This window comes from Bombus pascuorum, chromosome 9 (assembly GCF_905332965.1).
Source record: "Bombus pascuorum chromosome 9, iyBomPasc1.1, whole genome shotgun sequence".
Lineage (NCBI taxonomy): Eukaryota > Metazoa > Arthropoda > Insecta > Hymenoptera > Apidae > Bombus > Bombus pascuorum.
Genome location: NC_083496.1, coordinates 1,909,874 through 1,931,182, shown reverse-complemented (window position 1 = coordinate 1,931,182; position 21,309 = coordinate 1,909,874). Strand labels below are relative to the sequence as shown.

General features: G+C 45.5%; 2 protein-coding genes across 2 annotated transcripts in view; both read left to right on the top strand.

The window, feature by feature from the left end:
• Positions 1–21,309, top strand: part of LOC132910274 (B-cell receptor CD22) — a 342,114-nt gene that overhangs the window by 69,246 nt on the left and 251,559 nt on the right. The window contains exon 3 of the mRNA XM_060965833.1: positions 18,952–18,996. Coding sequence (XP_060821816.1) covers positions 18,952–18,996 — 45 coding nt within the window. The remainder of the gene's footprint in view (positions 1–18,951; positions 18,997–21,309) is intronic.
• LOC132910293 (H/ACA ribonucleoprotein complex subunit 3) overlaps positions 1–21,309 on the top strand; it is a 155,104-nt gene that overhangs the window by 116,775 nt on the left and 17,020 nt on the right. The window lies entirely within an intron of this gene.

Below are 21,309 nucleotides of genomic sequence, written 5' to 3'. Positions count from 1 at the left end.
CGCTGTAGGACCACGAGCGACGGTTAGAAATACGGCCTATACTAAGCTTCGTGGCGTAACAAATATAATTACAGTGATCGATTCAGGGCAATATCGTGTTTGCAACATCGATCAGATCGCATCTTGATCTTCGAAAATATATGAAAATTTACGTTGTCGAAAACAACGAGATCGTCTGGTCCGGTTTACGGCCGGAACGGGTCCAGAATCTACGATCAAACGAGCAGACGATACGGAATTAACCCATGGCATCTCTACTCGGTCGGTTTCTATTCGCAACTATCGCGCTTTCCTACGCTCGCAACAACGGCGGGCCCGATTAGAGCGGGATGACAGACACGGTGCGAAATTTAACGAAAGTAGGTTAACTGGTGTGCCGGTTACGCCGCGGAATCGTATTCGATGAGCACTCCGCGAGGGGAAGTCACCGAGGTTCGGATCGATACCGAGTGTTGTCTGTAATTTAGATTGAAGTCGGCTCGTGAAAAACGGCTTATCGGTGCCGTGAGATCGACGTCGCGTATACAACCGGTTTGGCGTAATTTCCGGCGTTCACACGCTTCTCAAAATCAGAGCCGCACACGTGACAGGGTCCGGACAAAGCCGCTGCTCGTTATCTACGATCGTACTTGCATATGCAGTTTCGCTTGATATAGGGTCACCGTGAAATATCGTTACGACGCGCCATTATCGCGAATAAGCTGCTGGATCCACCGGACAGAGAAAGGGAGGCAAGCAGGCAGAGAAAGAGGGAGGATGTCCGGTTGGTAATCACGTGGACGCGATGTCTTCGTCTCCGATGGAACCGAACGACGCTATCCTTCGAGCTTTAATCGACCACGTTTCGTTCGTTGCCGTTAATCGAGCCCGCTTTCAAGGCGTTTTAAGCCTGTTGCATTCGAGCTTTCGTGCTGCGAGTTGCTAGATTCCAGGACGATTGGGATTTGCATGGATGATCGGGGGTTGGTTTTTTCCCTCGTGAAATCGAAGGAAACAAAGCGAAATGGTTTTTGTCGCACGAACAGGGTTTTCGTTACCGTGTAAATTGTGCGCGACGACGAACGCAACGGTGGATTTCATGAAATTCGTCGCTGCGTATTGCTGTCGTCGGAATCGTAACAGGAGTGACAGCCGGTCAAGTTACGTATCGCAGACGCGAAAGTTTCGCGCACGATGAAACGCTTTTCAATTATTTCTTGCGTAGTTTACGCGTCGTACCGCCTTCACGCTTATTGTGAAAATACAACAGTTTCATATCGGGTTGCGCGTTCTTCTCGTAGCTATTTTACTCGGAGCAAATGATCGCGATCTAAGTTTAGAATTTGTGGCAACGAGGAAGAAAAACACGATTTAACGAAAGGACCGAGCGACTCGACATCTGGATCGAGCATTCTTTAGAAACTTCAACGACACTGTCAGGGACTATGACGAAACAATTTGTCACCCTCTTTGGAAAGACCTATACACGTTGTACTGGCATTTGTAGCGAGAACTTTGACATCGAGTTCAGGATTTAAATTACCACGAATTCGTATTTCATAAGATGATTCTAAATACGTCGAACGAATCAGATCGAAAATCCTCTCCTCCTACGATCTCCAAAGATACGATCGCCATAAAATTTTCAACGGCAATGGTCCATCGTGTATGGTCGACGTTAGATTTTGGAGAGAGCGACGTATCGATTTCTTCGTGGATAAAAGCGCGCGTGGATTACGGTTCGACCAGCTCGTCGATATTTTACGTAACACGCGCTTCAATTTAGTGAACTGATTTATCGGTTGGCGTAGTCCGAGCTTTACATCGATTCACCCTCACAAGCGACCTGCTCTACCCTCGTAATAAGCGCGTAAACCTGGAAGCGATTAGCCGTGTTACGCAAGCTATGACGTAACTGCTAACGAAGTAACGTTCCCTTCCAAGCCCCCTACCCTGGCCATCTTTCCCTCTCACCTTCGACCTGTGCACTCGGTGCACACGCTTATATTTGCCCTTCGAGCTCGGCTTATGCCAGCGTCGCGTCGCGCCGCACCGGTAAAGTAGCAACGGCGAGTCAACTTAGAGTCAACATATTCGAAGTTGTTAAGCACGAGGACGACTCGTCCCAACATAGTCGTTCGGAACACGCGAGACATGCATATCGAAACGCGTTAAGCGACCGCCATTCTCCGCCTCACCGCGCCCGGCTCACCCTTTTTCTCTTAGTCCCCTGCCGTTCTTCGATCGCAGGAGAGCCGACATAGAGCTGAAAGGAAAGTTAATTAACCCGGAGAAAAATTGACGAGAGATTGGCCAAAGAAGTGGCTCCAATTACTAATCGTTAATTAAGAAATTTCCATCCGCGAGCTACGTACAGGAATTAAATGGGGAAGCGTTTTAACGTGCTCTCGGTTATAATAATGACTATCGAGAGAAAGAGAGGTCCTGTGAGAGAGAGAAAATGGGGGAGAGGAAGAGGACGAGAGAGAGAGAGAGAGAAATAAGAGGAGAGACGGAGGAACGAGAGCTGATGACGGGCTGAGGAAGGAAGGAGGAAAATTAGTAGCGCGGCTGGAACGAGGAACGCGTGCACATGGCGCAGGCTACTGAATTCCGGATGTGTTTCACCGTGCGGAATTTATCAAAGGACAGACATTAGCGAAAACTAACGTTGCAAACGGGGCATCGCGTGTATGGACGAGTAATATGGCAGCTGCATACGCACGTATGCGAAACGTAGGCGTGCCGTGGCTGGTCATTTGCGCGCGAAGCGATCAAAGCCTCGTGGGAATAAATTAGCACGGCGTACCGTGAATTAATATTAAAAAGCGCGGCGAGAATCGGACCGGTTGATCGCCGGCCGTTATAACGTCCACCGAGTTCGTCGCGCGTCGCTTTTTCCGCGATCGTAATTCCGATCGGACCAACAGATCGTCCCGTTTCGCGGGATCATTTCGTTTCGTAATGAACGAAATAAATTACATTTTGCATGGAATCGCAATCGCTTCGGCGAACGAGAACGTTCGAGCAACTGATTCGTTCTTTTTTGCAACGGGGCACAGCTTACCGGATGATACCACGGCCACGGTGTAACGTGGAATCTGTCGGTGTCGTATCATTGACAAATTTGCATTTCTTCGCCGATCAGGCGGAAAGTGAATCAAGTATAGCCGACCGAGAGGAGTGACGGATGCTGATCATCCATCAGGATCAACTATCCAATCATATTGATGGAGAAATGAATCGCGTTCGGCGCGCTATTGTCGACGGAAATGCGATTCCCCTTTCAGCTTGTCACGAACTTTTTGCGCTTGATATATCGTCAACGGAGAGCCCCGGCAACGCGGCCGAGTAAGAAGCCCGAGAAAAACATAAGTAACGCGATCAACTTCTTTCCAACGATATTTATAACCCGAAGACGAACCAGGAAATCGTGGCTACTTCTTAAACCATTCTTTCCACTCTTCGCTATGGAATATCTTTAATAACTCTTTCGATCGACATCCAATCTACGAACCAAGTGGAAAACAATGCCGCAACGCACCCTCCATTACTTTCCAATGGACCGAGTTAACCTAATTATCTCTCGTGTGTTATCGATACCGATCTTGAACGCTTAGAAAATGACAGAAACTCGATTACATCGAAGAACCATGAAACTATACGATATCCGGTGGAATAATTACACAAAAAGCTTCTTCGATACCATCCAAGGAATACAGAGGCCGTATCGATTGGATTTTTTACCGGAACAGGGGCTGCATGTTCACGGAGCAAAACCTTGGAACGTTTCTACGGTAGCTTCGCTTTTTGCTATTGGAAAGACACTGCCTTCTATTTATCCTGGTCATGGCTCTTCTAAGCTCTTTAGCCTACAGCTCTCGAAATTCGCGATTCGCTAACGGCCACGCGCAACCCGTTGACGACTTAATCTGCACGATCTAGTTCTCGCGACGAAGCTTGCTAGGTGCTGGGGGACAACACGTGGGGGACGTGGCACGACAGCGCGGTAATTAAGACGATGGATGGAAGAGAGGTGTACAATGGATGATATAGTTTCAGCGCGGATAAGAAACCGGTATCATTTATTAATTGCAACCCGACCCGATGTATTAACAAAACAAATGTATTCTTGCAGCTGCGTGCCCTCCGCTAATTTATCGAGAATCCTCGTATAGCCGCCACGCTTTCCATCTTCTTCACGATGCTCGTTCTTTTTATCGTCCAGCCACTTACAGTTTGTTCGTTCGAGACGTGTCTGCAATTCCGAATATTTTTAAATCTCCCGTTTATCGATATTTAACGCTACTACGAATACGAAAATGTTCAAAGTCGATGATTCGTTGCTGAAATCTTATAAATTTCCAACCACGCGTTTCTAAGGATTCGAGTAATTTTTTACCCGACGAACATCCGTTTGTTTTTCGTCTTTCGCGTTAAAACGGCACCGAGAATGAAACAACGCAGAAACAAATAGTAGAAAATTGTTGGACGAGCAAAAATAATCCAAGACTTCGAACGCCGCATTCTATGGACGAGAATCGTGTGTATAGATGCCGGTAGCGTGTCTGGTTCGGACTTTGGCCGAATCAGCGTCGGGTTCTGCCAGCTAAAATATGATATTCTCGCGGATTCTCGTTTCGAATGCCGGTCGCGCGGAAATTCACGGGATCCGCGGTCCTCCGCATCGATGCGGACGGTTCGAAATTTCGATTGTGGTTATGCAACTCGATGTCCAATGTACATCAGCCCCGTCGATCATTGATTTCGCTATAGATACGGTGTTCCGTGCGTGTTGTTGCCGCATGTAGAAAGCGGTTTCGTGGCGGAGAGCGTGTGTGCCATGGAATCGCGTCGCCTTTCAAAATTCCTCGTCCGACGAAAGTATGCGCCCCGATCGACTTCGCTGCAATGGAATTTCTCTCGTACACGCTATTGCGACCAAATGTCCAGCTTTCAGCAGCTGCATCCGGAGACTATTGGTAGCATCTACGGAATCGATACACAGACTATCGATCTAGGTCGTTTTAATGGTCTGTTCGCTCAAGTTAGTCTCGATCTTCTTATAAAGGCACGCGACATGAAAATTACGCGTCCATTCGTTTATGCTTCTTAAGTATCAGTTTGTATTTTTATCATTTCAAGAGACGACCAAACGACAAGATAATATCGGTAATGTGGAACTGAGCGTTGAATTTTCAAATTGTCTATCGCGTTTTTATCTCTTATAGTCTGTAATAGTTATTAGTTTTTGTAATCGTAGCTTGTGTTGTTGCAACCGGAGGAAAATTGGGTGATGCGTCGTATGTTACAATTATCACGTTTAATGAGACGTAATAGGCTGAAAGAACGAGGTGTGTCGATTTGACCGCGCCCTGCTAGCTAGTTACAGGATAGTTCCGCTCTTCATTCGCCCAAGCGTCTGGATATCGCTTAATACGCGCGAAACTCTATCCAGTCGCACAGAAATTGAACCCATCAACTCCGTTTTAGGTCATCTAATTTCTGCCAAGTATTAACAATAAACGATAATATTAAAATTTAGAAGCTTTGACAAGCCAGATTAACGGGTATGATTCTTCAATGGCTTCTTTGCCGATGACGGCGTGTAATCGACGCGTCTATCGCGGTACGACGTTAGTTTTTCTTCGACGCGAAATTGAAATTGCAAATACTTCGAACAAGAACGACCTATCGTACGTTGAAAGCGTAATTCTTGGCAATTTACAATTTATGAAAAAGATTCCCAAAGATCGATATCGAGGTCAACGATGTTGATCGTTCGAGCTTTTTGGCATGACGTGTCGCGCAAGTTGAACGAGATGCAATCCGGTGGAAGGATTGCCGGTATTAAGCAAACATATAAAGAAGAATTAATGAGAACTCGTGTGTGGCATAGCATGGTATGGTGCACCCGTAAGTCGCGCGACTTGAATAATGGATGGGCTGACAAGACAGCTCCGGCGATATACCGACAATGGGCTTCCCCTTCGTCTCGATTCTCCCTTCGTTTCTTCCTTCCTTCCACTATCATCCGTCACGTTTCATCGTGATTCCGAATCTCCTTTCCGGAATATCGAGGACATCGTACAGTCCAGGAAGCCAGGCAAGGAAAACAACTGGCGTCGCAATAAATAACAAGTTGAAAAACCGTGTGGAATCGCGGGGAATTCGCGTCGAACATCGCTGCTGTATTTGCCGTGTCGTGCCATGCATACCGGCCGATGTATCAACCTATCATGGTACGCTATACGCGTAAATGTATCGCGTCGAAATATCAACGAGCTCGTATCAATCAATCGTAGCCGATCGGATCATTTGCTCTCCAGCAAATAGACGAACGAATAAACGAACGTAGGAAACGGGGGTGCACTTGGACGAAGCGAGCCAGCGAATGTTCCTTCTTCTTCCGCTTCTAGTTAAAATTAAAGTATAAAAAATATTAAAATAATGCTCTATAAGCGGTGTAAGAGTGTTTCTTAGATCGCTGCAGATGAATTTACCAACAGATCGCTGTGACCGCATTTTTATAGCAAACGAGCGAACGTTTTTGTTCGTTTGGCGCGAACGAACGAAGGAACGACGAGCGAACAAACGTTTTCGCTAAAAGAAGAAAAAGAGAAATTCGACGCGAAGGATGAACGCGTAGCCGTCTTCAGATTCTGTTCCTTTTTTCCAAGAAAGTAGAAACGGGAAGCTGTTTCTCGCGAAAATCCGAGAAACAGGAGGAAACGGCGGTTTAGGGGGATAAGCAACCGGATATCGGGAATATCGAATTCCCTGAATTCACCTTAATGGGCATCCCGTGTTCAGACCTGAAAAGTAGACTGCTGGCGGACGAACGGTCGAGTGGGTAGATGAAGTAACGGATAGTGTCTTGAAGTTATTTAATTAAAGAAAGGTGAGAGGAAGGAAAGATGGTGCGGAAGAAAAGCGGTAGCAGCGAACGGAGGCTCCGGTGTATCTGGTGTATAGTTTTCTAAGGAGAAGGAAGAAGACGAAAGTATAGGAAGTAGGGTGCAGAAGAACGCTGTTATGCCAGACAGTTGCTCGTTCCAGCGACCTGACCGTAATGATAAATGAGATTCGAATCATTAATTAACGGCATACCCTTCAACGGTGCTGTCTCAATGACTTCTAGAACGTTGACGGGTCCCCTCTTAAACATTTAGACGTCTACTCTACGAGAATGTGCTCCTCCACGTACTTTGAAATTAATTTTTCTCCCTTATCGCGTCGCGACGATAATGGCTGTGACCGGCTCGAAAGCTTAAAACTTCCGAGCAGCGAGAATTTGTAAATAAATGGATCCGAGGCGAGACTGTTCTTTATTTTTCCAATTAAAACTCGTACAGCGTTCCGCTGTCGCCAAAGCTAAATTCTTTTTCTCTCCTTTATCGAAAAACACGGAGTTGTCACGCGGTATGTTAACGCGACTAGGCTACCAAAGGGAGAGACGCGGAACGAAGGATCGTTCGTCGTTCGAATCTAAGTCGAACTAAGTCGTTCGTTACTCGAAGAAGAAGAAGAAGAACGTTGAAACGAGTACACGAATGTACGTCGAATGCCTTTAATCAGCTTCTTTGTCTCGTTCGCCTGCTTTGCTATCGGCTGCTTCGATTTCGTTCTTTGTCTTTGCCCTCTATTCTGGATATTGGCCGTCGTGACAGCGAGCAACTGCGAGGAAAATTCTTATCTTAGGCACCGCGCTCCGCTGGAACCACTCCAAAAGGTTATGACAAAAACAATTTCGGAGAAAACTTTTCTTAAATCACGTACGATATTGCGGCGTTGCTTTGTTCGCAGCTTTGGGGTGGGCTGTTGTACGCGGATGTACGGCCAAACAGCCAACGGAACGAACGTAGCGAACGAAGAACTGCAGGTTGGAAGATAGGTCAAACGAAACGGACACGGCCCGTACGTTCCACTTATTCCCAGAAAATACGATCTAAACGATGCGTGATATTAATCCCTCTTCGATCTTTCTGGTCACCTCTTCCCGCCCACCTTCTATCCCCATCCCTTTCCCTCTGCCTTCTACGTGCTCTCGAAAGTTGCATCGAACGCAGAAAATCTTTATTCTCTGCAGATTTCGCGTCCTATCGAAGCCATCCTTGATGAATACACCGCCGATCAAAAATTGATGGTCGGAAGCAGGCAGGATTGTAAAAAGAATCCCCGATGTCCTCGATAATGTCACGGTTCGATCTCGTGTACACTGGTATGTTCGTTTCGCGTCTACGTTCGTGTATACGCACGTACAAACGTATACGTGCACATATATACACACAGACGCACAGGTATACAGAGTGGAGAGGAAGGATAGTGGACTCGTATCGAATTTTGCGGCAGATCCTCGATATCAAAATCGCCGCTTGAAATGTTCCGCACGTGTTCTCGGGCTCGAAGAACCTCGAAGGAAGCTGTCTCGTTGCGTCTTCGCCCCGCCTTATCACGTGCACGCGATCGATCCAGTTCGTCTTCGGGTTACGCTCATTTATATTCCGTTCGTCTAACACAGCTTTCGACTTGCCCGGCTGGGAACAGGGGCTAGAGGTAATCCTGTTGCAATGGCAAAGTTTCGCGTAACGATTTGACATTCGCCCCGTGAGTAGACTCGTCGCGGAATCGTAACCGACGACGCGCCGTCGATGTGAACGGTGCCGAGAAGAGGAGAAAAAAATTCCCCTGCCAGCCAACGTAGCCGACTAAGTCGGTCCGCTTCCCTCTGGCCAACTCTTTCGTCTCGCTGTTTTTCCGATTGATCGCGTAACGCAGTTGTCGACACGGCTCCGAGCTCCGCGATTTTTCCCTTCCTCTCGCCTTCCTTTCGCCTCCGACACGACCAGCACCAGATCGTTCCACTTCTTGTCCATGACGAACGACACGTTTCGTCGAGATCGAGAAAACGTTACTGGAAAATGATGGTCGGGAAGATTCGATGGTATACGATGGAACTTGGAATATTTAGCTGCAACCTATTAAAGACAAAGACGATCGTTCGACTCGTGGATTCAATCGGACTACGTTATAGAAAACACGCGAAAGTTATAGTTTCTTCGTAATCACTTTCTAAAGTTAAGCAAACATCGAGTGTTTTATATGCACGAGTATATGAGCCTTTTAGAGAGCAAACCGATCAATTCCAATTTTTGCCAATTTCTCAGTTTCGTTACCACGTAAGTATCGATCGACGTAGCTTTTCAACGGCTCGTACCGTACATACCAGTGTATTTATCGCGGTATAAAGCGTTTCGTTTCTTTTTATTCACTGGCGTTCCTGTTTTCAAGAAATTACAAAGAAAATTTCCAACAGTTCGTAGCAATTTATCCGACGGATTTATACATTTTAGGTTTACAAGCGGATGGTAATTTTGCAATTACCCGTCCAATTGAAATCGAGTAATTTCCGTAAACGATGTCAGGATGGCGCGATTAATCGTCGTCTATTCGGACGGATCGGTCATCAGGAATTCGCGATTAAATCCCGTGAACAGAAAGCGTCGCAGCTAGAGCTATAAATTTTTCTTTAGACGACGTACACGACGGCTGTTTCACTGAGATTTGCCGCATACTGTCCGCACGGAGGACGGAGCACACGTGTATCGGGAGATTAAATTTTAGTTTAACGATTTACTATCGCGTGCAAGGCGCGCGCCGACCGGACAGCACCGTTTGAAATCCCCGGGTCCTGGAATGCTTATGAAAAGCCCGTGCCCTCTTGCATATTCATTAGCAGCGATATCCGCGGCCGTGCTTTGTTTTAAGCGTCGATTTAATTTTTAGTACGATCCGCTCGCAATGCGCTCGTTCGTTTCTTCGGATCGAGCGTTCGAATTTGATCCGAAAACCATTTCGTTAATTTTCGATGGACGAATCTTGAAAAAGAAGATTATTTCGAACGACATCCTATTTTTTGCTTTCCTTTGCTCCGTTTCTTTCTCCTTTCTCGATCTTTCCTCTCTCTCTCTCTCTGCTTTCGCATTCTTCTCTCACCTTCCTTCCTCTTTTCTTTTTTTCCGTTTATTTTCCTCCCTTCTTCCTTTACACCGCTTTTTCTCGGGTCACCATCTTTCTTCCTTTCCTTTCGATTCCTCGCCCTTTTTCACTTGCTATTTTCTTTCTCCTTCCATTTGTCTCTTTTCTCTTCTCTCTCCTTTGTATTTCTTTTTGTTCTTAACAACGAGGTAAATCGTACACACCGGGCTACAGTCTGCATTAACGTTTATCCTGCTTTATCCTGCGCAGTGTGTCGACGAGTACATTTCGTCTACGTAAGATATATGGAAACGGTAGAAGGAAACATCGTTCGCGGCGATAAGAAGTTTTCAGGGGAAACGTATTGGTATCGCCTCGACGCGATTAGCTCGAACGGCCGGTCGTTCCTTTAACCGTAAGCATCTTCGTTTTCGCAGGTGGCCAAGTTTTTCGCCTCGTGAAATCGTTCCACCCGTTCCTCTCTCTCATTTTCACCCGCCGTTCTCATTCTACCTCTCTCTCTCTCTCTCTCTCTTTTTTTCTATCCACCCTGATGACGATCATTTTGTTCCATCCCGCGCTTTAGTTAATTCCCTGCGTTGGCTGTCGCGTGTGTTGCGCTCCTGGCCAAGTCGATTCCGTCCGAGCTATCGTCACGCTCGAAAACATCCCGCATGCTGCAACGCGTCACGGGAATTTCCAATGAATTTTCGTATTTTCAGCGATACACCGAGCTGGCACCTTGCTGTTGCACGCGAGCCAGCGTATACACGCGGCTAGTGGTGCTGGGTCGCGCGGAACGTACGCGAAATTGCTGAATACAACGACGGACGATCGTTACTTTCCGCGCGGCTACGTAAAACACGTCTGCTTTGTCCGTTTCGTTGGGCGGACGCGTGACGCTTGGCCGATACGTTAAAAAATACTCAACAGGAACTCTATCGCAGCACGAGTTACACTGTCACTCGACGCAGCAGCGATTTAGGGAATCCTTTCCGTTAAATCGGATGGCAGGTGAAAACGCGAAGAAGCGGACAGGTGCGACGGTTCTACGAACTCTTTGCCGCGTGGATCCTTTGACTTTTCATCGACACGATGTGTTACGTCGCGCGAGATGGTCCGTGCGACGTCCCTCTCGGTCTGGCCGCCTACCCCTCGTTACACTGACCCGCAATAAACCCAAGGAACCACCATAAACAGAATCTTTTTAGCTTAACTTCTATTCACATAAGTATTTTCGGTTTACGGATGGTCCTTTGAACGGTCCTTGAGTTTGTTGCACGCTCTTGCTAATTACGAACAAAGCAGATGTGCCCCGCGAAATAGCTGGTTTTTCCCAGGAACAAGGACACCCACGAGCCACATATGCAGGAGACTTTCTCCTCGTATGTTGTTTATTAACATTGGCTATAACCAATGGGCATCGCGGATCGTTACCCTCGCTTTTCTAAAAGTGTGAACGACGAATCCGCGTTCGTAGTTCAAAAAGTGTACACCCACATCGAGCTTTCCTCCTAAATAGTACGAGATGGGTCTGTTACTGCTCTTACACTCCTCGGACAGTCAAGTCTGTTGCTCTTACACACCTCGGACAGCCAACTCTACCGTTCTTTCGCTCATCGGACAGTCAAGTCTACTATTCTAACAAGTTCTCGGCATTCAACGCGCCAACTCTATCAACCCTCGGGTCGATCATTATACTTTCCGACACGACGAAGTCGAATCATTTCTGTCTACGTTCTAAGTGTTGTAATTTGATGTAAACATATTTATATTATGTAATTGTAGACTACAGTTGTATTCAACAACAAACACCCCTATTATCCCAAAAGAAATAAGGGGATCGCCCTGCTCGTGATGTCGATTCGTATAATCGTAACGGGAATTTACGACTCCCGTTGACGCGCTTCAACGCGATCGCGTCTCCCCGCGACTGGACGAAAATACACGATGGATCAAGAAGTTTTCGCCGCAATCGTTCGATGTGTAACAAGATGGATCGGTTAATGCGGATCGTGTAGAGGAATTTTATCGTTATTGTTATCGAGATCACGCGGAAGGAGTATCGCAGAGAACACCGTGCAAAGCGATATTGGTTTTCATACGAAGAAAAAGGAAACGAGTAGTTCGTAACAAGGACTATCAGGATACGAGAATGTCTCGATAAGATGTCTTGTCCGTCGAGCACGAAGGTTGTACGATGGTTACATAAGCTCTGTACGCGCAAGTTATCGTTCTTTATTTATGGCAAAGACCGATTCATCGCAGACGCGATGCAAGTTTAAGCGAACCTTGACTTTTATATTTCGAAGCGACAACGAGTAAAACCGATGGGCGGCATTGATCTTCTTAGATTTCAGTTGCGTCTAGCTGTTTTCGTTATTGCATCTTGAAACATCGCTCGCTGCAAGCTGACAGAGAATTGCCTTCTTGGCGATAGATTCAACTTCTTACCGTTGCCGATACCGTGATAGCGATATAGTGATAAATTGGTCGTGGATATCCAAGAGTCTATCGAAGGGTTCGTGATAATGGTAGATACGCGGTGACGAATAGCTTTGCTTTCGCAGGGAACTTTCAATCGCCGTTTCAGAGAATTAGAAAATTGAAACGCCAGATAGCTTCGGTTATCTTATCATCGATATTACGACCCGGTCGAGTTCCAGTTCGCCGATGGATTTCACAATCGCGTGCTATTAACTGACTTGCCAGACCAAACGTGCTTTAATAATCCTCGTCTATTTACTCGACCCTGCCATTTCGACGATATTTTAATAAAAGATCAACTTGGTCGTGGTTGGTATAATGTTATTACGTGCGCCGAGCAGAGAATTGATTTTACGACAATGTAAACGGGTCAGCGTTTGCGAGTGCGTTTGACGTTGCACATAGAAATTTCGCTGGTTCAAGATAAATAATCCTGTAGGTTCGTTCGCCACGTGCGCATTGTCTCCCAGTCAGAATCGAACGGTAAACGCAACGAGATATTAATTCTCTTTCGGTCTTCGTTTTTCGATCGCGTTTCCTTTGATACGCTATATACCTGATTCCATCTCGTTCATCGCGCCTTCCGTTCTAACCCAATGCAAAGTCCCAAGCAGATCGGTTTTCTTTCCCTTTCGTTGACAAATGCCAAAGACACCGTTGAATTTCAGAATTTGCCGCGGGCAAATTCGAAGGGCTCGTAACAGTTTTGCGCAATTTATTTGGGTAGCCAGTGGCGGTATCGATACATTGCTTCCGTGCGTTCGATGGTAACATTTTTTTAAAAAGAATTGTTTCGCTTTTCGTTGCGTCCAAATGTTGCAGCACGTACAGAAGCCAGAGAAGTCGTTGAAACGTTATCGGTTATTCCAACGAATCGTCAGAGATATTTTTTCCCCAATTACGCCACGGCTAACAAAACGTGAAACTATGTAAAGCAGATTGTTACACGTAACGAATAATTTTTAACCCAAATGTATAGTTTCGTCGAAAAGGTCGTTCGATCGGCTGGCTTTCAGCAAACATCGATGCCCAGTTACATCCTCGTTTACGATAAATAATTTATTATGTAAACGAACAAGCCTGTTACCTGGATACCTACCTGTGTACTATCGAAGAGACTTTGCTCGGACAATTATCTTAGATAAACATTTGCCGTAAATTATTCGAATAATGGCGAGCACCGAAGCCACTCGTAACGTCGTCATTAAAAGCAACGAGCTAAAAGAACCAGGGTAGGATGCGCGGCCGTGTACCGGCACATACGAACGATCCATTTAGATAATCTATACACACATACGTGCACGTTGCAGCGTGCATGGGGCCTGTGCCAACAGCTTGCAGCGATCGTTCTAGTTTTTTTTTTTTCAACCTTTTTTTTTTTTTTGTTTCTCTTTTTTCTTGCTTTTCCATTCGTTCTCCTCTTGCCGCGCCCTCTGTCGTTGATTCCGTAACTACAGTTTCAAAAGGGGAGTCGTACCTTTTTTCCGCGCATGCTTTAAATATATTTCAATAAAAATGGTTCCGAGAGTGTTTTCACGATTCACTCGCCGCGGAACAGCCAGGAATTCGTTCGCTTTGTAAATTACATTCGATCCGAACTACCTCTCTACCTCCCCATTATACAACCCCTCTCTCTCTCTCTCTCTCTCTCTCTTTCACACACTCTTTCTCTTTCTCTTGCTTCGCAATTCGTGAATTCGCGGCCGATCGCGGTTAAGCAAATTTGTCGTGAAACGAATTAACCCAGTAATTACACCGAAATATACCTAAATAGCGACGGCTGTTTCGATGCATCGCCTATTGTCCTATTCCATTCGCCAAATTAGATCTGCCCTTCCTTTTTCTCTACCTTTTTTCCTTCTACTTTTTCGTATAAATTTTATCATTTCGAAGCGGTTCGACGCTGCTTCGAAAAGTTTCACTTTTCGTTGTGAAACAAACGGGGTTCAAACACGATTGTTTCTTTACGTGGCAGATCTCTTGGAAAATCATGGAATACGGCGGTTTAAGTAGCGCGTGTTCGCCTGCAATTTGTTTGCCACTGATCATCAGATTATTCGCATGGTGCTCCGAGCAATTAGTGGATCGTTTACGTAAATCACGCGTTCCTGCCTCTTAGCGTTATCGATCCTCCAAAAATCGATAATAGAAAGCAAACACGCACAACAGCCAGATTTAAGAAATATTTTAAACATCCTAATATAAACCGATAGTTATTTATCTCTGTTCTCGATTTTACAAAAATTACGTAGCGTCTTCCGTTAGCGCGTTCATATTCGCAAAATCCGTTTCGATTTTCGATCCGATCGATATATGGAACGTCCTGTAGTATTTTTGGCGCGATAAAAAGCTAGCAGTATGATAATCGAAGAACGCTGTTCCATTATTTGACGCTAGAACTACCGGTAGTTGACACGAAGCTATTTCTACTAAAACCGACCCAAAACGAATGATCTTTAAAAAATACGTAATAATAGAATATTTTTATATTTATTGGTTTATTACTTTCCTACAGAAGGAATTCCATGTTATGTGATACATTTTTGGTATTATTAGTCCATCCGGGACCATCATCCCTAAACGAGGATCGACACATTTATAAAATTGTAGAATCAGTCACTTTGAATGGCGTGATATTGCTGGTGTTGCGATCTGATAACTGATATCATAATATCGAACGATACGCAGTAAAAATGTTCAAAACGTGTGGCAAGTTGTACAAAACGAGGGAACTGGTTAATTGTGGTTCGATAAACGGCACCCTTTTGCACTTTGACAAGTACCAAATTGTTTTCAGTTTGAATACATAAAAAACAAAATAAAACTCGTTACGAGTGTCACTACATCATTGGGGGGGGGGAGGGGGAAATATAACATAGTAAGAGTAAGAACTTTAAAGTAAAATTGTAAGACCATTCGATTTGACTGGTGTGGTGGTTCTATTGTTTAAGAAAAAGTAGAAAGATATTAGGAGCGTAACCAGTTCGAGCGAACGGCAGGTCGTTGGTAAGGGTTGGTGCCGGTCGTTCGTCCTAGGTCAAAGACTAGGTTAAGTTAGGTGTGATCTCTTATCGGCAGCGAGAAGTAGCGAGTCTACCCACGTTCCTCTTATCTTTCTCGTTTGCCGGTACCCTCCTCTGTTAAACTTACAACCCGACCCACACATACGTGCGATACATATTGTCGTTCGGATGTAAGAACCCGCCAACCGAGTTGCGTTCACCTATACGAACGACCAACCATCGACTGCCGCCATGTATGGCCTCGATGACGAGGTTCACTCGTTTTTTCGCGCCAGTTCTGCCACCGAATCGTTCTCGTCCTCGTTGACTTTTATGACTTTTCGGGGACCATTCTGCCAAATCGTTCGCCGAGGAACGCCGTTAAGGGAGCCGCGTAAAGACACTGCTTTATTATATAAAAATAAGCTCACGACGTATCCATTATCGTCCCCTCGTCGTCACGACGAATGGTCATTCGCGAATTTAAATTTAGACAAATTTAATCTATGCAACGTAGAAAGCGACTGGTCGGAGGATGGAACCATTAATTTGTAGTGGAAGAAGATGAAAATGGAAGTGGCGTAGAAGACGTTTTTTTTTGTTTGAACGTCGCAAGTTTTTTATTTTATTTTGGTTTTTTACAATTTGTCCTTATGGACATTTGGTAAAGTGTTATATCTTATTGGTGAAAAAAAATAAAATAAAAATAAATATAGCATGTGGGTGGCTACCCCCAGCGGGGTGCCATCGTAGAAGACGTATGCACAAGACGCAGGCACAAATACTCTTACACAGACACCCACACAGGCATTTGAACAGGACACTTACACAGGTCATACTCGTTACTGTATAGAGAGTGGGGTTCAAAATATTTAAGGATCATGGGTCACTACCTACGTCTAGTCTGAGAGTAACTGGCCAAATGTCAACGATCCATAAATTCCTTATCCGCATACTTTGTTAATTATACCATATCACTCGCTTATGTACGTCTGATTCTGTAATTCAGTTTAATAAATATCACTCAATATTATTTTAACATAAACATCGTGTCTTCCACAGATTATTAATCTTAACTTGAAGATTAAATTCTAACAGTATGGAAACGAAGCGAGGAGGGAGAAGGAAGACGATGGAAACGAACTGAGCGCGGAATGCTTGGTTTGCGAGATTTCGCGATGAACAATTTCTAAGATTTAAGAAAATTTGAGACGCGTCGATTTATAGCGTTACGAACGGTCGTTGCTCGGTTTTTAACTCTATGATCTAAGGAAGAGTGGAAAGAAGGTAAGGTTTATCAGGACGACAATGACCAATGGTTGGAATGCAATTACAGCAAGTGAGAGTTCCATTCTACGATCCAGATAACGGGCAAAGTAAACGGTTATTTTCAGCGTGGTGGACGCAGCTCTGGCTGCCTTTCGACCCCGGAATTCGAGGATTTATGACCACGCTCGTTAATCTATCCCGCTCTCTAAACTTCTGACGAGCTTTCGTCGCTACTGTAAACAGAATTAAGAGCGAGTAAAGTTTCCCTCTCCTATCTACTGGTAAAAAGAATATCCACCGTTACCGGGTCGCTTCGTTAAACAAACTGCCGAGCGGAAGGCCATTCCCGCTTTTTCGAGACCATCCGTGCAAAAGAGGAAGGAAGATACGGGAAGGGGGGCGTGGCGTGTAGGTGAGCAGCGAGAATGTGCACGATCTCTGAACCGGGATCCGGTTTCTTTACCACTTCGAAAAACTCAGTCAGCTGGACGAGCCGAGAAGCGAAAGTTTTCGAACTCGATGCGTCGGAGTGGCGTAGAGGCAACGAACGAGATTGAAATACCCTCGTTTCTGCCTCCTTCTCAATCCCCAAACCGAGCTTCTATTCCTCTTCTCTAGCTTCTCCTCTTTCTTTCCTTCCATCTTTCAGTTTTCTTTCGTTCCGTCGCTGCTCGCGACGCTTTTATTCCCCTTTTTCCTTCTTCGTACACAGGGTGCCACGTTCGATTTGTAATTCAGCGAGTTTGAGGGGACTGGCATGCGGGATGTAGAGTTGACGTTGCGCTCAAAAAGTACCGTAGATAAAGTTTGAATGCGAAAGTTACGGGGGCGGGGGTTCGCGCTTATACAGGCGGCGGCGAAGGTCGTCGAGGACTGGGTGGAGCGTTGGAGAGGGTGGCAAAGGAAGGAGATATAAAACCGGCGCACACGATGGGGATCTGGCTCCGATAGGGAGCTGTAAGTACGTTAACTTTGCCGTTTATGTTCGACGAACGAGAAACACCGAAGATTCGAGTGAGAAAAGTCAGCTGGAACACCTCGCGCGCCCTCCACTCACCCCCTCCAACGCCAATTCTTTACGATTTTCCTCGGCCAGAGTTTGCCACGTGAATTTCGCTTGTTACGCTACAGATACCGTGCGTTTGACGGCTCTCAGATCTCGTTAAAATATGTAATAGTCTCGTATTAGTTCCTGTCGTATTTCTTCGTTGTCGATGTCACGGAATTAGCGCTTCAATTTCTATCGTTGCTAAGCTAATTTTTACGCTTTTTCGATCGATTAAAAGTTAATCTCAAAATACGACCACAGTCGTCTAATATAGTCGCTCGTTGATCTTAACCGATTCACCTAAATAAAATGATATTAATAAACGGAGATGTATCGATCTTAGAAAGCGTCAATTAAATCTTAATGGGAACGAAACCGTTACACTGAATTTCTCGTTTGGTAGATAACTGCTACATTCGATTAATGTACCATCGATGAATGTATCATCGTCGAGTTCCTTCCGGCTGAGCCTAATATTCGAAAACGTCCATCACGTATAGCGGTCCGGAATGAAACCAACGCGCCTCGCTTTCTGCTTCCCCCTCGAACACCATCCTTCTTTTCAGCGGCTGTCAGCTGTCAAAACGAAAATTCCTCGAAACTAACGGAAGATTCGCGACTGTGTCATAAACCCAGGCAAACGCGAGCCGTAGACTATCTTCTGTGTCATAAATCCGTTAATATTCCTCCTGCAGTTGTTCGTTATTATTTTCGTCCTTTTTCTCGGCAGGAACTCGCGTAAGAGAATCTCAAGATTCATCGTTGCACCGTCGTTTCACCTTGCCGACGAATTGCAGGGAATTTTCGTTGTAGCCAGGAGGATGTAGAAAAGCGATCCGGTTCCGGCTGGAACCGGTGTTAATTATTAAAAAAATGAGACTCATTAAAATGCTGGAGCGCATCAACTTACGAGCGAGCATTCATTGGGTACGTTTCGCTCGAGCGGTTGCCACGGTCGGCCAAGTTTCGCGGTAATTTTCGAATATTTCTGAAAATTAATCTAGCTATTAGGTTACAATGGAGGGAGAGAAAAGGCCTGGACCATAGACTTCGAAAGATCTCGCTGGATTTTCGTTCTTCGCGGAATCCGTTTTCGAGAGAACAAAATTTATTTTCAGTTTTATTAGTTTTATCTATATACAGTACACTATTCGTAAGGTAACGAGGCAATGTTTTTCTTTGTTTCAGGATTGCGACAACGGTCTGGCCCCACTGACACACCGAGAAGCGGTGGTGAGTTTATTTAGTCGTTTACAACTCCGTCGATGTTCGTTGGTACCGTGGACTTTCGTATAAGACGGTCTTTTATAACGCGATAGAACGGGCTTGAAACATTCTTGTCTTCTTCTTTTTTTCGGATGCAATCCACGTATTTCTTGCTCACACACGTACAGGAAAACTAACAGTTATAAAATATGTAAAGATTTACAGCTGAACCGGTACAATCCATGTGGTTTGCGTAACTCAGGTTTCTAGGATGCGGTAGAACGTATGTCCCACGCTGTACTTACACGGGTTTACTGCATCTTCCTTTCGTTTCGCGAACGTTTCGAAAGAACGACGAAAGATATTCGTAAAAACGTGGCAATTTGATACGCCGATTTAGGGAAGATCGAACGGCAAAGGAGACTAATTCGATTGGCCGTAAACGAGTGATCAGAATTAAATTCGAAACGGAAAATTGGAACGAAGCGTACCTTTAAACGGATTCGTAGCGCGTTGCAAGAGCCCCGGGCCGTTTCAAGCGTTAATTTTTCGAGTAATGGCAACTTGGCCGTTCGCGTTCGTTTCGCGGCGCTCATTAGCGTAATTGACGTAAGCCTGTCGATTAACGAGGGTATTTTGTAACTGCGCAGGCCACGGAAAGATGAACGGACCGGCGATAAATTTTCGGCGAGAGTGGCAGCGAAATAAAGATGTTAAAGCACGACTGTCAGTCTCGTAAATCGTTGACTCGTTTCACTTCACCCCGCGCCGATACTTTTAACCCGCGTGATACGCGCACTCTGTTGCAGCTGGATAACGAAATTTCCGTGGTTTACGATTTCCTAAATTCGAAAATTCTCATTTCCTCGTGATACCGTGTCAGCCTCGATTCCAGCAACGTAACGTCGACGCGTGTTATCGTAGATCCACGTGCTTCACGGACGCGGGAGAAATTCTCGCACAAATTCCAGATATCGTGCCGGTCTATCGCACCCATGTATCCGGAAGATGAAAATGAAAGGAAGACGAGACGATGATTTTTTATACGCGTTGCCGCGCGGAAGGTTTCCTGTCGTATGCGCACACATGTTACGAGGTTCCAGCGTTATGTCCTTTCCGGACCACAGTTACGTATACAATGTAGGTCGCGTACAATGTAGTGTAGTTTTTGACGTTAACCGCGTTACGCGGATTCGGTTTTATTGTTGGTTACAACGAAACGAAAAAAGAAGGAAAGAAAAAGCGAAAAAAGAGAGAAGAATGTTTGAAAATCGAACAACTTGTCCGCTTTGTACCGAGAATATTTCAAAACGATCTTCCAATCGCGCGATATTTGGTTCATCGCAGCAACTTTAATCGATCGTTAAAGAGTATTACGCGTCTCAACGAACCAACTTTCTCGCAAGCTATCGGTGAAAGTGGAAAAATGGATAATCAGTCCCGATGAAAAAACGACTCTCTCCGATGTTTCGTATCGAAATCCTCGGAGGAGGACGTTGAAAATAAATTTTGCAGCAGAAATTGAAATATTTTTTGATCACCGTTAAACCCGGTCGGGCCATCAAACGTTCCGGTTCGTTTTCCCTGGGCACATTTTCGCCAGAAACGGATTAAGAAGTAATGTATTCCGTTAGGAGCAGTTCCGGTAAAGTCCTTTTCCCCTGACCGCCGATACCCGGTGGCTTTCGTCAAAAGCTTCGCCGAGGCTCAAGCACGCGCGCACCACACTTTCGACTTCGTCGTGAAAGTTAAATTGCCTCGGTTTTCGTGTCATCTGTGAATTTTTCACTTCTCTGTTTCACGCGAGCACCCTAAAGGACGCGCGTGCGCTTCGCCAAACCTTTTGGACGTCGAGTTTTAACGTTGATTCCGATCCTCTTGAATCCGGCTCGTTCGAAAGGGATCGCCTTAATTGAACATTCGGTGTCTTCTGAGTGGAGGATGGGTTGGAAGGAAAGGTTTATACGTTAAACGAACCGATAGAGTTCGATGGAAGAGGTTTAACGGGAAGACGGAACGAAAGTTCGATCGGATCCGTCGATGGAGAGCTTTGGAGTCCGGCCTCGATGAAAATCCACGTCCCGCGTACAGCGAATCGCATGTGCCCATCCGACTCGTGCTCTCCACAGGTATACGTGTACGTACCACATACCTCGGCGATCGATATTCGATCGCGATTTATATATACGCGTTTCGCTCCGGATTCTGGGTCGGCGTTTCTTCCACTTTTTTTTTTTTTTGCGTTTACGGTCGATATAATCGCGGTTTGACCGCGTGGTTTTACCTATATCGGTGGCCGATATGAACGCGGTGGACCGGAGTATGAAAAATATTTGGGGA